Raw genomic sequence first — 18795 nt, 5'->3', positions numbered from 1 at the left:
ACTAAAATAATACAATACTTTGCATTGGGATGAAAAACAAATCATGACTATTTCAGGATGCTCGAGACCAGGGGTTTTCAAGGTCTTGATGGCATGGAACCCCAAATATGATCCTCCATTCTAAGATATTTTAGGTGTTTCTGGAAAATCTTGTTGACTCTGTGCCTTTTTTTGTCCACTATTAGAGGACTTTCAGAAATTCTAGTTTTTCAGTTAATATCATTAAATTAAATTTAATTTAATTTTAAATTAAATTTATTTTATTGCATTTATTTTACTTTATGTTTTACTTTATTTTAATTTATTTAATTTTTAATTTTTTGTTTTGTTTTGTGGACCACAAGTGGATGCTAGGGTGTCCACAGAAAATTACATCAATTTAAAAAAAATAAAACAATAATAATAAAAACCATTCAGCCAAACAAACAAACAAATAAATAAATATAAAATAACTTGTCTTGGTTCAAAATGTCCAAATTGTCCAAATGCCGTATTAGGCAGGTTGAACAAAATGCATGATATAATGAAATCCAACCCAGGCTACATTAATACAGATTCACTTGCAATGTGGATAAAACTGGTTTGTGCTGACCACAATGTGTTTTGTGCACATTTATTGACTGCCGAGAGCATTACCCTATTGAAATTAAATTTTGTACGATAAACAGATTTGGTAAAGTGTTGGATAAAATGTAAAATCTGGGTCCTGAAGCTACACCAGCTGAGAACCACTGCTTGAAAATGAACCAGGGTTTGCTTGTTGCTTGAAGGCTTGAATGAATGAGGAGTAGAACAGAGGAGGATGAGCGGTGGGAGTGAGTATTTGAGAGTCCGGGTGAGTGTGCTGTGGGGGATTAGATGAGGAAAAAGAAAAGCAAAACTGGGTGGGTGTTGTAGAGAAACAGCTAGGGTGGGTTTATTGTGACAGCGGTGTGTCAATGATGGTTTTAGTGGAGACAGGCTGAGTTGTGCAGGCAAAATAAAGTGATGCGCCGGCGCACCTGGGCAGGGACTATGGGTATAGATGAGAGAGAAACTCTGTCTCTCCTGCCCGACAACTGCCTCACGCGGCTCAGGAGGAGGAGACGGGAGGGAGGAAGAAAGCATCCTGGTGTCACTCTTTTATGGAGATGTTTCCCTCCAACGGGGCGAGCGTAGCCTAGCGTGACTGTTTGCATGGTGTGCATTGAAGCTGCTTTGACTTGGCGGCTCAAGTGCAGACCTGGAGTTGTCCGACCAGCTGCCAAACTCCTTGAGTGCAAAGTTTGCTTACACATTGCTCGATTGGACCAGAAAACGAAAAGGTATCAAACAGTGCAGAGCAGAGAGATATCACCTTGGCTGGAGTAACGTCAAACAGTGTAAAACAGGAAATTCAGGACAGGGATGTAAGGAAAAGGAGAGGACATGACGTGTGGCCAAGTATGGTGTCCCATGCTTGTAATTTGTGCTCTGCATTTAACCCATTCAAGTGCACACACACAGCAGTGAGAAGTGAACAAACACACACACACACTGTGAACACACCCTGAGCAGTCGGCAGCCAATGCTGCAGTGCCTGGGGAGCAGTTGGGGGTTTGGTGCCTTGCTCAAGGGTCTCACCTCAGTCGTGGTATTGAGGGGGGAGAGAGCACTGGACATTCACTCCCCCTACCTACAATCCCTGCCAGACCTGAGAACCTGCAACCTTTGGGATACAAGTCCGACTCTCTAACCATAAGGCCACGACTGCCGTAGATGTGACTTAGATGTATATATCTGAAGAGCAGTATTTTTAAATGTCTTTTTATTCTCATTTATGTAGTGCTTTTGTATAAATGCATGATATACAATCGTTAAGAAGTTAGATTCGTATATCTGAGAAGAAATATTATTTAAAAAAATGTATTTCATACATAAGTGTGTGTGTGAATGCAAGACATTGTGCTGCTGTGAACTAAATTGTGAAAATAATTCATCTAAGGAATCAGTTAACCATTATAGAGAGTTAATAAAAAAATTATCAATACACACAAAAATAATATATGTATATAAAATAATACAATTTAATACACATTTTAAAAATTAATACACATTTTGAGGATGCTCAGTTCTAATCAAAAATCAAATTGGCTCGAACATTCATGAACAAAATCAAACCCCCTTTTGTAGAGAACCTTTTATTCTAATATATCTTATATAAATACTGACAGTATCACATTTAATATGCCACAAAACTGCAAATGTAATAAATAAATAAATTAGATGTAAATGTGAAAAATGTAATGAAATAAACATAAATACAACTCTGGATCTTCAGAAAGATTACATTTGTAAATAGTCTCAAAAATATATATGTATTTTTTATTGCAACTCTGTAAATACATGCCTATATCTTATATAATGTCTTTCATGTCAAGGGGGTTTAATCATTTGAATAATAAATTAATTTTTATAAACACATACATATGTTTACTTTGAATTTTTAAACAATATTTATCTTCAGATATATGCATCTAACAATATAATGTGTATATATAAAGTACATACTAAATTTCTGAAATGTTTTTGCAATTTTTAAAACGCCACACACACACATCTTTATGTAACTGTTCAAATGTTTGGGGTTGGGGTTGTTAAGATGTTTTTATGGTCTCTTATGCTCTCCAAGGCTTAATTTATTTGATAAAAATACAGTAATAACAGTAATATTATAAATCTATTTTTACAACTTAAAATCTTTTGTTTTCTAATTCAATTTATTGTAAAATAACTTAAAGGTAATAATTTTTCATGCAACAAAAATCTTAACGACTCCAAACTAGTGTGTGTATATATAGTAAATTTCCTTTACATTTTTTATTAATTTGTTAATAAATACAAATTTATCATTTATCATTATTATAGTGTGAAATTTAACATGTTGGAGAGGGATAATTCTGTGTTATTCTCAAAGTGCCCTGCTCTGCTGCCTAGTTTAGCTCATAGGCCGCTTTCTTATCTAAGCTGGAGGACTGAAATACCAGACCTCACCAATGAGCTCGGAAATAGACCACATGTCAAAGGAACAGCAATTACATGTCAGATGCCCTTGGCTAAAGATACCTTGCAAAAAAATAGTGTTTTATGTGACCAGACTGCTTTGGTAAAGAGTGTTGACAAAGTAATCATTTTGCCCCTAGTTTGTCACACTTTTTCTCCTTTGGGTAATTGTAGCTCTTCGCAGGGTGACGTGTGACTCTTTCTAGGATCTGCTCTAGCTGTTTGGATCGTTGTGGTTTGTTTATTTGTTGCATGCGGGCCCTTGGCTGGTTTCCTGCAGCATTAACACAGGGACGGAACTCACAAGCCGCGTGGGAAGGAGGGCAGTGTGGCTGCCAGACTTCCTGCCCCGAACCAACGCTACGACATGCGCAATATGCAGGGAAATGACTGGGAGTAGGAGGAAGAGAACGAGAGACAGAGAAAAACGCTGCAGATTTCCCCCGACACCTTCAGCCCACTCTTTAGGGTTTCAGTGGTCAGGACGGCTGTTCTGAGAGAAGCAAGAAGACATCCATTGATTTTTGGGATGCTTTTCATGTCTCTTGAGCAATGAATTTAATATACTATTTCTAAGTCAACATGAAATCAAAATAGACTCTGGTTACTGTACTAATACATATTCTTATTGTGTTTAATCAGTGCATGTTATTCTAAAGACAAACAAAGTTCCTCATCTTAGTCTCTTAGCTCTTTGCAGGGTTTTATTGATTGATTGATTGACTGATTTAATATCCTGTGTCACTTAGACGTGCATAACACATAACAGTAATATCAGCTCGAGAAATAATCTTCATGTTCCCTCAGATAGATTAGATAGATTCTTTCTTTCCTCCCTCCCTAAGAAGTGCATGACATTACATAATTAAAAAAGTTTGGAAAAATAACCTTTATGTTCTCTCCGATTTATTTGTTTTATTTTTTCTCCTTCCTTCCTTCCTTCCTTCCTTCCTTCCTTCCTTCCTTCCTTCCTTTCTTCCTTTCTTCCTTTCTTCCTTTCTTCCTTCCTTCCTTCCTTCCTTCCTTCCTTCCTTCCTTCCTTCCTTCCTTCCTTCCTTCATTCATTCATTCATTCATTCATTCATTCTTTTCCTTGGAAAAATAACCTTTATGCCCCCTCATATTTTAAGTTTTAGTTATTTTCCTAACATTTTGTTTTATTTTATTTTTTGATACCTTTAGTCATTTGGCAGAGGCTTTTGATGGTGTACTTTCAAAGTGACTTCCTCAAAATTTCTTTGTATCTTTGATAAAGTAATTTGCATGATTGCCCCTGTTTTAAAATGTTAATGTTGGCTCTACCAAATATTACATCATGATATAGTTGTAGCTTTTGATTCTAGAATAGGCAATAAAGAGACTTCCCGATGGATATGTAATGTAACAGATGGGTGTTGAGTTATTGTCCTGGTGGAGTGTCAATAATATAGGTAGGCAGAGCATCATATTGACCTGTCTTATTGAGAACATATGATATTTAGTTTTTTCCCTTGCCTCCCAGGACAGAAATGACAATAAACCAACTTTACTTAACTCCAGAAGACATATACCAGAAGCCTTGTCTCTCACATAAGCCCGCAGCCCATGTTCCAGTGTTTTCTAGCTTTTTTCCAGCCAGGTTGGCACTTCAGAAAGTGGATGGATGACAACTCCAAGGCTCAATCAGTTCCTATTCACTGGCCTGCCAAGCTGCTCTCGGGTTCAGGCTGGAGCAACAGAGGCTTGTTTGCCAGTAAAAGCGCCAAGCGCTGATGAGACAGAGGTACATAGACAGTTACAACCTGGCAGCCTTCTTTTAGCCAGGGTGACAACGGGTCTGTCTGCACCTTCTGTCACATTTTCTAGCCTCTCTCCCTGTTTCTCAGTCTCATTTTCCCCTTTTCTGTCTCTCCATGTGTGACTTTCTCTTTGAGGCTCTCTTTTTTTTGTGCTTGTCATGCTATAAAGCCACATCAGTTTCTAAAGTTTAACATTGTTTAACTAATCAGTCTTGATTGTCTTGTCAACCTTGTCTTTTTAGATTCAGCCTTAAAACGTTGTTTCCTTATTTATCTCTCTCTCTCATACATACCCCATTAAACTGACATTATGAGGTTGATGAGTGTGTTTTAAATAAATGGTCTCCGGTCTTTCCCTGGATTTCCCTGAACATGGTTGGAGTTTTTTGGTGGGAGGGCTGATGAATGTATGTTGTCAGTCTGAAATCATAATGAGGCATCAAGCAGCTTGTTAGATGCAATCAGTAGCTGCGGCCCATGAACCTCATTCGATCTGCTGTCATGTAGCATGTTGCATCATCTGAGACCCCTGATGAGAGAGATGGTGGGAGATGATCATTTTTAGAAGGATTTGTTCACTGTTTCCATTTACAGAAAAAGAATGGCCACTTAGCATCAAGATAGCTCTTGGCACACTGACAACATTTATGACCACTATCCCTTTTGTCTAGTAAATAGAAAGTTAACCATCACTTCGTTGCTGAATAAAGACTGTTTCAAATCTCACAGAAATAGACTTTTAGACATTTTTGACATTTAGCCTAGTGCTAATTGTCTCTGCATATTCAAACGAGATAAGAGAAAGTATTTTAACAAAACATTTCTATTTTAAGTATACAAAAACTGTGTGCGTGTGTGTGTAGCTGAATGAATGATTATTAGATCAGATCGCTTTAGAGAAACCACACCAGGCCTGTAAGTGTTTCAATAGATAATTTGTATCTTTTATCCTTGTGTTTACACTCAGAAATGACCTTTTAGAGTGAGGTCTAATTGGATAAAGTGCGTTTTAGTGCTTAATGTATGAGAAGAGAGAACTGTTTACAGAATAAAGTTGACACAGGGCAATCCACTCCAGAGGCCCTCAGAGATATTTAACTGCACCATTTGCCCACTCTCATACTGTACCCAGGGTTTGGAAGATGGTACTGTAACATTACCTTTACCAGGGAAAACCACAGTGAATGAAATGAGCTGTATCATTGAAAAATGCGACAACGCATTACCCAGCAGCACACATTTGTTAGCATAGAAAAAAATCTGATGAGCCAAGATGGAAAAGGTGGTGTCAAAAACATCTAGGCAGCAGACAGTAGGAGAAATTTTAGCGCAAAAGTACAGTCCTTTTGTTAAAGCAATTCAGAAATGAATAATTTGCTCAGCCTGATGTCCTTCCAAACCCGAATAAATTTGTTTTGTTGACACAAAACAGTGATTTTGAATCACTGTTTTATATAAAAATACAATGAATGGAGGCTGGCGCATTTAAGATTCTAAAAAGACTCAGAATTACCATAAAAAGGTCTTAAAAGTAGTTCTATAACTTGTGTGCAATATTCCAATTCATGTGATAGCTTAATAATAGCAAAATCCTCAACTTCAGTAAAGATTGCATCGAGTTAAATTTAAGAACCAGATCAGTCTGATTTACTAACAAATCATTTTGATTTTAGACATGGGTTCAAATGATTCACTGCAAAGATCTGACTTAAAAGACTGATTCATTCTTGAATTAGATGTTTCTAGTTCTCTCAAATGTTTCTCTTAAGAGAGCTAGGTGGATGTCAAGGACTGTTCCTCACACAAAGCTGTCATACAAGTTTAGACTTTTATGATAATTTTATAGAACGTTTTTGGAGCTTGACAATCCCAAACCTCATTCATTGTAATTATTATGGCAACTCATTATCATATCATTTTTATATCATACACACAAATCACTTTTTAAATGGACTGTTTCTTAAATTTACTATTTATTAACTTCACATATTAATATATTTATGAATTATTTTTCATTAAAAAACTAAATGCATAATGTTTTAAAATGTAGTTAAATAAAACAATAAAATATTAAATAGAAATAGAAGAAAAATATTTGCCAGTTGCTTTTCTTTATCCATTTGTCGATCAAGTTTTAAAAAAATACCAGCTCACTCGTGGGGACCACCAATCAGCTTTAGGCTTAATTTTAAAGACCCTCACCCTCTCCTATGTGCCACACAAAGTAGAAGGGAGCTAAAGTAAAACGGGGGCTTTGAGTGTGTTTAGAGAGCAATTGTAGACGTAGAGTGGGATGAGGGTGAGTAAATGATATCAGAATTATAGTTAATAAGAGAATTAGTCTTTTAAATACAGACATTTTTTGTGTTATAACCTTTTCTGGCACAGAACATCCCTGTGGTGACATTTAGTTGTTTATTTATCTTTTTACCCAGGCTTCCATCAGGGCACGTTTGACTTTAGTACTCAAGAGGATAAAGACTAAGGCAGTTCATTCTGCAGACTGAGCCATTCTTTCTTGAAGAGAGCTGGCAGGAAGTGAAGCGCCAGTCAGTTCGGTCTTCCAATCAGCACAAAAGTTGTGGCAGATATTTCTTCACCATAGACCTTAGTCAGGGTAGTGCCATATTTAATTTTTGACAGGAATAAAAATGAGGCTGCGAGGGATAGATGTACAATGCGTTCAAAGGATTTGTACTGCAGTTTAACATCATGCCAATAGTTCAGCTGACAAAACTTTCCAAAAAACTTTCAGTATACCAAATCTTCTTAAAGCAGTTTTGAAAGTTGTGAGTTTTGAAAATTGTGTGATCTAGTAACTTTATAGAGTACATAACTATTTTAAAGACTTTGTCTATAACTGTATTCCAAATGATGCTCTATATATGCACTTATACACTGTGTACTTATGTACTCAACCATGTAGTATACACATTGTATAAGGTTATTTTGTCATTAATAATCAGTCTGATAGCCCCTCCCCCTTCGTGATGTAATTAAAGCTGCAACAGCTGACTGCATGAAGTGTCCAACATTCCACACTTTGTTTTTTTGTTTTGTTTATTTAAGTGAATCATCTGTGTATTTAAAGTGCACTTGTACTTTTTGGAATTTTTTTATGTGAACACACTTCTCACAATTTATACTACAAAACATCATAGAATAGTGCATAAGTACGCAAATTGGGATGCACATTATGTTTTAATTGGCATGAAATTCAATATGGCATCTACGCTAAGGTTAAAGAATCTTCTGGAAGGGTTCTTTCAAAGTTATGAATAAACATTCTTCCGGGTATGTTAATAGAATTTCTTGTTTGTTGAGAATTTCAGAATGGAATGTTCCTTTAATGTTTTCTCTAACGTTCAATTAACTAACTTTTCAAAATTACATTTTCATTGTTGACTTATTATTTCAACGTCATGGGAACATTAGCAATGTTAGCACATTATAGTTAGGTTGGATTATACATTTCCTTTTCAGATCTGAGTGTAGAACCTACAACACATCTCGGCATATTGTATCGGTCAAGTGGTTGCTTTTGGCTGAACTTATGACTTATTTCTATAAGTCATTTATTCCTGTAAGTGCATTGAAGAGGCTTTTGTGTGAATTATGTGAGCATGTGTGAGAGCAAGAGTGGAGGAAGGTAAACAATGTGGAAATGGTGGTTTAAGGAGGCATAATCTGATTTCCAGAACATCAGGCGGAGGCACGCTGTCGTGCTAGATGAGGCTAGTCATCTTTATTAACAAGGGAACAAAGCTGGCAGGCTTAGCCGCAGCCGCCACTGAGTGTGACAAAATATCCAGAGATTGTCCTGCATAACCATTTATCTTGATCTGAGTCCAGCTAATGCCCAGCTCAGTTATTATTTTGAATCTCTTTCTAATCAATACAGATTCTTCATGGGTTGTATCAGTCATGTGTTTGCACATCCTGACATTTGCTCATTTGCTACTGTAAATAGACCATGGAGGTTTATGAGATAACTGATAACTAATTAGACTTGACTGAAAATGTCTGACTAGCTGCTTTTGGTGGATTTCACTGTTATAAATCTGAAATGCGTTGATTGCTTGTTGCATTTAGAGCCAATGAAGTCAGGGAGGTGCAAACTCTCAATATTCATAAACCCTCAAACCTGCTTGACTCGTGATCAAAAAGAATGTGTATTTATTATTTTTCAATTAAAAATGAAAATTTCCTGCAGTCACACTCATGCCATCCAAGATGTAGATGAGTTTGTTTCTTCATTAACACAGATTTGGAGAAATTTAGCATTACATCACTTGCTCACTAATGGATCTTCTGTAGTGAATGGGTGCCGTCTGAATGAGAGTCCAAACAACTAATAAAAACATCACAATAATCCACACAACACCACTCCAACAATTTACTTGTCTTGTGAAGTGAAAAGCTGAATGTTTGAAAGAAACAAATCCATTATTAAGGCATTTTATCTTTAAACCATCATTTCTGGCCAAAATATGAACTCATAATCCATAATAACCTTTCCTATAGTGAAAAAGTTCAGCCCCTGTTGTCCTCTCACGTCACAATCCACAGATATATTAGTTAAGAACTGTTTGGACACTTTTTGCATTTCATTAGTGAGTAGATTATGTAATCCTAATTTAATCCAAATCTTTTCAGATGCAGAAACTAGTAAATATACATTTTGGATATCATGTTTGGGTGAACTGCACATACTGTAATAAAACATTAAATGCAAGTCTTGTTTGTGAATGAATCATTCTGTTTTAGGATCATTACATGTGTTTTCTTGCATTCTCTCAAATATCATTCAGTGAACACGGCATGTTTGAACCCTGATGATCCTGTGTTGAAGTCTAATGACGAAGAGTTGCTGATAAATGTGTTTTGTTTTCTCCAGAAATCATGCCAGTTCCAGAACAGCCTGCTGAAGCAGAAAACGCCACCATGCTCAGCCCAGGACTGAATGCTTCTAATGGTGATGGATCTGAGACTGAGACCACCTCTGCCATTCTGGCCTCTGTGAAAGAGCAGGTAGGACTTTTAATGGCCACTGTACCACTTCATTCACATTTTAGGCACAAAGCCAGAACCTTTCAGTGGAAAAGTTGAACTCTTTGCAGTTCTGTCCATGACTTATCAGGAGACAGCGGTTATCTGTACACATTTGTCATATTAACTCTAGTGCCGGACTTTTTCTGTACAATTTCTGGGAGTCAAAGATTAAAAGAGGAATGATAAATGCAAGAAAGGTCATTTTGTATGACACTGAGTGCTTGTCAAGTGGCAACTGGGTGGAATTAACCGTAAAGTTAAAATTATAAAAGATTTCACAGATACTAAGATTTAAAAGGATGTAAAAATATAAATGTAAAGACTTCAAGTACGTTTTTATCTAATACATCCCCCGCCGTTCTCAGCTTTAACAACCTTGTATATATTACAGCTTTTTTTTTTACATTTTTGAAAGAAGTCTCTTATGCTCACCAAGGCTGCATTAGAATGATTTCTGAAGGATCGTGTTACATTGAAGACTCAAGTAATGATGGCTGAAAATTCAGCTTTGCCATCAAAGAAATTAATTGTTTAAAAATACATCAAAATACAAAATAATAATTTTATGTTGTAATAATATTTCACAATATTACTGTTTTTACTGGATTTTTGATCAAACTAATATGCTTATTTTGTGCTCAAGGAACATTTCTTAATTATTATCAATGTTGAAAACAATTGTACTGCTTAATTTTTTTGTAGAAACCATGATACTTTGATGAATGGAAATTTTAAAATAACTTTTTTCTTAAAATAGAATACTTTTATAATATTCTAAGGGCCAGTTTTACTAAACAGGGCAAATTAGCGCAGTTGCGAAACAGCACCGATTGGCCGTGGAAATTTCTTAACCGACAATGTGCAAAGAACACAGATGCAACATCTCATTAATCACCAACGCAATCTAACAAGCGTGGCACAAATTAGCATAAGGTTATGTTCAGATTCGGATAATGTGTTCTGCCATTCCAAATAAATGAATACGTGTGAAAAAAATCCTCTCCCTTCCACCACACACTCTCTGTTCGCCGCAGTGCCTCCTAGCAACAACAAATGCTGCCATTTTAAGTGCAAACTAGTTTGAGACATGCTTTTTTGGGCATTAAATAATGGCACAAATACCAATAATTTGACGAGCTCAAACGTTAGTAAATCGCGTTGCATGATTCATTTTAATACTCTCCTCCCATAAATTTTGCGTCTGAAAGGGAAACTCTTACAAATGAATATTCAATAAGGTCAGATGCAAAAATAACTGTGTCCATGCATTTTCAGCACTAATTCATCTATGTGCATCTTTAGTAAATCCTGACAGTACTATTTTAACGCCAAAAACCGGTTTGCGCTGACGCAAGCTGTTAGTAGATCTGGCCCTAAATGTCTTTATTGTTCATTTTAATCAAATAGGCTAATGTGTGAAAAAAATCTAGAATGTCTGATGTATATAAATTAAAAATAATAAAACAATATATGAAATACAATTTTTCATATTCTAGTTTGGCGAGGCCGGAGGGTTATTGAGTTAAAGCTCAGGTGTGACATTATTAGACCATTTAAAGATCAGGTGCTAAAAGGTGGAGAGAAAACCTGAAATATTTAAAAGGACATTACAGTAGGGGTGAGAAAGTAAGCTGGATGAAAATGACTGTGTGTGAAGATGAATGTTTGACTGAGGAAATGTTCCTGAGGACAAAATCCTGAGCCACTGCAATGAATGCAAATTGAGAGACGGAGGGGGAAATCAGGAAAATGCCATAAAGTCAGAGCCTGTGGAACTGTTACACCTTGGGAATCTGTCTTGGTAATGATTTAATTGACACTACAGTATGCAACATATAATAGTGTGCAATTTGTATTTGATTACATTCTTCATGTTTGCCAAATCCCAACTCAGCAGTAAAAGGCCACCTGTGTTTTACCCGATGATGGATTTAGTTCAGGCATCCATTCCCGTCAACCTGAAATGGCCCGGAAGACTGTGCAGGTGGCACTCCGGACCAATCCATCACAAAAATTAGCCATTAATTTTATTCATACACAACGGGCTCTCGTGTCGTACAGACGGCTGGCTCATCACAGCCTCAAAATGTTGATGGCTTCATGTGCTGTTTTAATAAAAGCTACATTAAAATCAGAGATGCTGATGCAGCATTTCACCGAGCAGAACTGAGCATCTGTACGACGCAGTGCTGGGGTTTTCATGGTAGATTTGATTAATAAACCTGTGTATGTCTGTGAGACACTCACTGCGAGGAGGCTGGGTAAATCAATGCTTGTGATGTTTGGAGACTCTCATTCCTCTCTCTGAAGCCCCGTCTAGCTCCAGAGAGCACCGTGTACACTTGTAAAACATCCTTGCACAATTTAAAGTTATTGGTTTTGGTCCTTAATGTTGAGTAGTTGACGTATTTAAAGTCTGGTATATGAAATAATAGTCAGAAAATGTCAGAAAAAAAAAATATATATTTTATAGAGTCCTGCTTCACAAAAATAAATAATAGCAAACATTACCAGCAGTATTTTGTGCTTAGTGCTGCACCTTTTGTGGCATAAAAACTTCTTAAAACATAGTATAAAATAGATAATGTTCTCCTGTAATCTCTGTAGACTAACTCCCATATTATTTTGTCATGAATTAATTCACAACAGAAATACTTTCAGCGACTTCTAACCTCACCAGAGAAAAGAACTTGAAATAATACAGTACTCTTCACTAAAAACAGCATATTATTATTGTACCGTGAAATCAAACCCACTTGCTTTTTTTCATGAAGAAAAGGCACAATTTATTCATTTTGAGCTTTCCAGTGAAAAGTTTGCTCTTTTGATCACACAAGCAATTACGGCATTATATTTGCAGCCTTGAGATTTCATTGTGAGAATGTGAGGGTTATTTCTTTGCAATTTCAGACAAGCCCTGGCTGTGTTCTAGCCTCATAATGCCAACTCCTTTCATACATCCAGCACATGTTTGACCTTCACGTATCAGTGGGCTGGTCCCTGTGTAATAAAGCCTTTCATGTTGAATGCTCTGATTAGAAATAAAAAGCAGGATAACAGAAGTGTGCTTTATTAGAGGTGCTATTGGGTGCGCACTGTTAGATGTACCTGTTGCCAGACATTTAAAAGAAAGCTGCTGTACTAAAGTGAACACTGAAATCTTGACTCTGGTCACTGTAGGTTTTTAAACTTTTAAACTAAAGGTTTTTTGGATCCCATTTTTAATGAGCCCCCAAATAATGTTATGCTGCCCTTGTATATGTGTGTGTGTGTATATATATATATATATATATTAGGGCTGTCAGTTTAACGCGTTATCTTGATTAATTAGTTATGAAAAAATAACACAATATAAATATTTTAACACAGTTAACTGCTCTGGCCCCGCCCCCAGACCTGTACATCATCTTACATTTCATACAGTTGACTGTTGGCAAATATGATGCAGGGCAACAACTACATAAATGCAGTTATGCCCTAAAATTCAAGATATTGGGGCAAAAAATGCCCTGTATGTCTCATATTTCTCATATCTTTTTGTCTCGTATTAATACCATATCAACGATATCCCACGAGCAGCGAGAGCAAAAACATGCGTGGTGCCTTTGTCCTGATTTGCAGAAGTGCAAATGTGATTTGTGTTTTTGCTCAATTTTGCAGAGACCATAACTACCTTTAAAGCCATAGCAGAACTGTTGTGCGTCTCCGAGCAACACAGCGGCGTTTAGATTCTGAATGAATCCGCGTTTTGAACGAATTGTGTGAACCAGTGATTCAAAGACCTTTCATAAAAAGAGCTTTACTTCATTCATTCCTGAATGAATCACTCGCTCTGAATGAATGACTCATAAAGATATTTCCCGCCACCTGCTGGCAGATTTAGTTTCTTATTTAGAGTATCAATGAATTAAATAATAATAATAAAACACTAAAGGGATATTTCACCCCAACAAATAAAATTCTATCATCATTTACTGAAACCTCAATGACTTACTTTCTTCTGTGGAACATAAAAGAAGGTATTTTGAAGACTGTTGGTAACAAAGCTGTTGTGGTTACCAATGACTTTCATTGTATGAACAAAAAATTTCTCAAATTATCATATTTTATGTTCCATAGTCTAGGCCGTTGTAGTCTAAATGTTTGTGTAATAAATTTTATGTTGAATCAAATAAAATATTTCATATTAAGCTACAATTTGTAATCTCTACTTGATACTTTCTCATTTAACACAAAAATTGCTGTTTAAATAATCTTTTGTGGGTATTTTCAGAGTCAAACTTATTTAGCGATTAATTAGATTAATTAATCGAAACATCATGTAATTAATTAGATTACAAATTTTAATCGACTGACAGCCCTTGTACTATATATATATATATAGTACATTTAATATTTTTCCTAAATATTGTCAATAAAAAAAACATAATTGTGAATAATCTCATGAGTTCTGACAAGTCTTTATTAATGTTTCATTTCATTCTACTTACTGTTATCTAATGTATATAATAATAATAATAATAATAATAATAATTCTTCTTAATGTTATTGTTGTTGTTAATGTTTTATTATTAAATATTATTACATGATTAATTCATTAAAATATTGTTTTATTAATATGGATAATAATAATAATATGATTAAAATATTGATTTATTAATATTCATACTATATTAGAAAACAATATAATAATAATAATAATAATAAAAATAATAATATAATTCTTAATGTTGTTGTTGTTGTTAAATTGTATTACTAAATATTATTACATGATTAATTTTCATATTTACAATATTCATTGTATTAGAAAACAACAATAACAATAATAATATTTTTACTCAACTTTGTCTGTAAATCATTATATTAATATTTGTGTTAATAGTGCTATTATTATTACTTCGCTCTATCACTAAATATTATTATTGCTTTAATCATTATTTAATTGTTGTATTCAAAATATTAAAATATTCATGTATTAATATTTTCATTATATTATTATATTAATATGTTATTTTGTTTGTAACAGCAATATTGGTAATACTAATAATAATACACTAATATTAATGTTATTTTGTTATAATATTAATGTTTGTGTTAATAGTGCTATTATTACATTGCTTTATTACTACATATGATTAAAACAATTAATTTATTAATATATTATTTTATTATTACTACTACTAATAAAATATTAATAATATTAATCGCTATATTAATTCATAATATTAATATAGTTATATTATATTACATATATTTTTAACAACATTACCATTGCAGGACCCTCTTGTTGCCCCCAGTGTATGGACTAAGATATTTTTTATCATTTTGTTATATGGTTTCAAAGGGCTTTTCCACATCCTACATCATTTCCCAAGCTCCCATACTGATGCTATTTATATGTCTGCATAACTTGCTGAATGTGAATCATACATGCGCATGGAAATCCCTCTATGGCGGATGCTGTTGTAGAATTTTCCTTGTTCAAAAAAAAATTGCTACAGGTTTTGAAGCCAGTAGACTTTATTGACCATACAATAAAGTCAAAATTACGGTTTGCAAAGGTAACTCCAGAATGTCTGTTTAATACTTGTGTATATATATATGCCTGAAGCTGTTCCACACAGTATTCCAAATATGCTCCGTTGTATTTCGGGACAGGTATCTTTTACCATATGTGTGTTCTTGAAGGTGATCAGTAGCTTTTCATGCATGTATTTCTAGCTCCTGAACAGTCTTTTCCATATATGGGTTTTTCAAACTTTAAATAGTTCGCTCAGTTTATGGCTCACTGCGATCCTTAACACACACAACTGTTTCACACAGACTAATAATAGTAGAATAGATTTCTTCTTACAAATAGGCATAATTCTATGTATTATATTAATTCAAGATTAATAAAAATCTTCTACAATGTAAACAACTGATGAGATCTGAGGCACGCATCGCTGTTATGACCTCCATCCGCCCCTGTCCTATCTAAATCCCCAACCAGCACCCCTGAATAGCTCTCGACCACCTCCTGCTCATCCTGCCACTCACGCACGTCGAGCAGGGGCTTGTGGGATTACACCCGAGAGCAGTCACCATAAACAGCACCATCATTGTAATCACCTTCCTCATCACCGCACCCATCAAAATGGTAATGCACTTCAGCGGCGGATCGCTGATTCTGTGTGTTCTTGAGTAAACCCTGTTATGCATTCTAGTACAGCACGTCACCCATATAGGCCCCGCAAAAAAAGACGTGGCTCGGTGGCTTCTGTGATCTGTATCACGCGTGACTTTGTGTCAGTGCTGCCTGGGAGTTTCGCAAGATCTGTATTGAGTCTAGTGAGATGGCGAAGGAGGCCTCATAAATATGTATGTCATGCAAATGGCCATCCGTCTTGTGTGTTTTCTTTGAAGTGATGTGTGTGATCTCAACAGGAGGCGGCAGTTGTGTGTCCCAATCAAGTTGCCAGTGTTAGGCGATCTTATAAATGAAGCCATTTTATTTTGGATGCCACGGCTCGCTCAAAGAGATTGATTGGGAAGGGGCCACATCTACCAAATTGAGCCGGTGTAAGTAGATGCGTGGAACAGGTCTCAGTGAGTAAGCTGAGATGAAAGGCAAGCTTTTATTTTGATTTTAGACGGCACGGTGCGTAGAGTTTCTATGATCAGAGCGTTTGTTTCACACGAGTCTGCTGTGGATTGTGTTACAGAGAAGAAACTAGAAAACAAAGAATAGAGGTGACTAACAAATACAAATCAACACTTCTGGTTGTGTGGTTATAGGAACTATAAGGTGTTCCTGACTAAAATCGTTACCAGTTCCTGTAGTGCGAACACGCCAAAAAGCAGGTATATTTCTTGCTTATAGGAGTAGTTATAGGAACTATAAAAATGTTCCTTTGGTGTGAAAGCTTTGTGATATTTGTGATTTAAAATCAGCATGAATTAGTATTCAAGTGAAACATGGTATACAATAAGATTAAAAAGTACATTTTGTTAGAGACTTGATCGTTTCGTGAAAAATATGCATTGTAGAAATGTGATCCGTTCCTCTCATGACAGCCACTCTTGAGGAGGCTTTTTCATGAGGACATGGAGATTAAATGTCAAGATCAACATCAAGAGTATGAAGATGTTTGCTTTCTTAAGGTGCTTATAGGCATCCAACACCAACTTAAAAAGACATTGATTTTCACTGAGGAAACTTTTAGTTGGAAGCGTCAACCATTCTGACTGTCCTTGTGTTTTATTGAATGGTGCATTGTTGATACTCAAGGGTTTATGTTAAAGTGCATTTAGACTTGAAACCAGTAGAGAGACAGGAAGCCAGTAAAGCTTACTTCAGTCAATTCAGAGAGCATTTTCCTCAGATAAATCTAAATGTCATTGAATCTCAGTCTGGAAATTATTCAGCATTTCGCCATGTGATTGTTGAATTGAGGTTCAGTAAGAGATTAACTTTGATCCCATCTCCACAACACTGTAAAAAAAAAAGTTGAGCCAACTTAAATTTTAAGGCAACCAGCTTCAGCAGATTTTTGAGTTTTCTCAACTTGTTGTTTTAAGTTTATACAACTAACAAAAAGTTGAGAACTCAAATATCTGCTGAAGCTGGTTGCCTTTAAATCTATCTATCTATCTATCTATCTATCTATCTATCTATCTATCTATCTATCTATCTATCTATCTATCTATCTATCTATCTATCTATCTATCTATCTATCTATCTATCTATCTATCTATCTATCTATCTATCTATCTATCTATCTATCTATCTCTAAGCATTCATATTGCTTCAACTACACACACACAAACAAAACAATTGGCATTTACAAATTCAGGCTTATAATTAAAATAATTATTCTTTGATTCTGTCTCCTCACTTTATTTTATTTTATTTTCCAAGCATTCATATAGCTTCCACAGCACAATAATATTGACCAATACAAACTTCACAAAATGGATTACTGATGGATGGATGGTTTACTAATACAAGATCTACAGTATTAATGCAATATTGTGAAAAAAAAGAATGACAATATTATTGCAAGAATACAGCTGTAATAAAAAATAGATACATTTCAGATGATTTGATGAACGGAAGAGAAAATTGTGTTTTTCAGTGTCAGTTTTGAACTTTTTCTGAGCTCCTTGTTGCCTTGCATTGTAATATCCAAAGTTTCTTTAAAAACTGCAAAAAAAAAAAATCCTATATTGCACCATGTGTGTTTGGGCCAGAGAGTAAGCAACAGAGGGAAAGGGGGAAAGGGAAGTGGTGTGTGGCCAAGTATGGTGACCCATACTCAGAATTTGTGCTCTGCATTTAACCCAGAGAACGAGTGCTTGTGCAGCAAAGAGAAATGAATATGTCACACATGGAGCAGACACGTGTGCGGTAGGAGGCCTCGGGGGCCTGTCAGTAATGGTTGGCCTCAGGGAAGAACACCATAATGTTGTCAGTGTTGAGTGGATCACTAAAGCTACCAGAGAGCGGGCAGGCTGTTTCCTCTGTGAAAATCACCCCGCACTCTCCCATCTCGACCTGTCTGCCTCGACGGCACAGCCAGTTTGCTGTCCCTTTCAGAGCTCCGGCCTCCTGTCTGTCGGTTAATCTGGGTCACAGCTCGGCTTTGTGTGTCTCTTCCTCACGCTGGGCACAGCCACTCGGTTCATTGTGTGTGTTTGTACCTGTGTGCAGTTTGTTTAGTTTTCTGTCAATTTGTTTATTCACTCTCTGTCATTGGTGAATCTCTAATGAAGTTTAACAGGCGACCGTTTGTATGAACACTGACCTAGAATCAGCTCCATTGAGCGATTGTAATCAACTGTAAATGTGTGTGCATTCGTGATCTTGGATACCAGGTAAAGTGGTGTGGGACATCATAAAATGATGTTTATGGATGCTGGCTTGTTTTGTGTACACTATCATTATTGAATTGATTGAATCTTA

General features: G+C 35.7%; 1 protein-coding gene across 1 annotated transcript in view; it reads left to right on the top strand.

Moving 5' to 3' along the window:
* Positions 1–9701: 9701 nt before the first annotated feature.
* The window catches only part of LOC306863509 (catenin delta-2-like), a gene marked incomplete at its 5' end in the record, with an annotated part of 323056 nt that continues 313962 nt past the window's right edge, over positions 9702–18795 (top strand). Inside the window, one exon of the mRNA XM_079406884.1 lies at positions 9702–9830. Coding sequence (XP_079263010.1) covers positions 9702–9830 — 129 coding nt within the window. The remainder of the gene's footprint in view (positions 9831–18795) is intronic.

Source organism: Barbus barbus (assembly GCF_936440315.1).
Source record: "Barbus barbus genome assembly, chromosome: 44".
Taxonomy (NCBI): Eukaryota; Metazoa; Chordata; class Actinopteri; order Cypriniformes; family Cyprinidae; genus Barbus; species Barbus barbus.
This window is presented reverse-complemented; position numbering and strand designations above follow the sequence as displayed.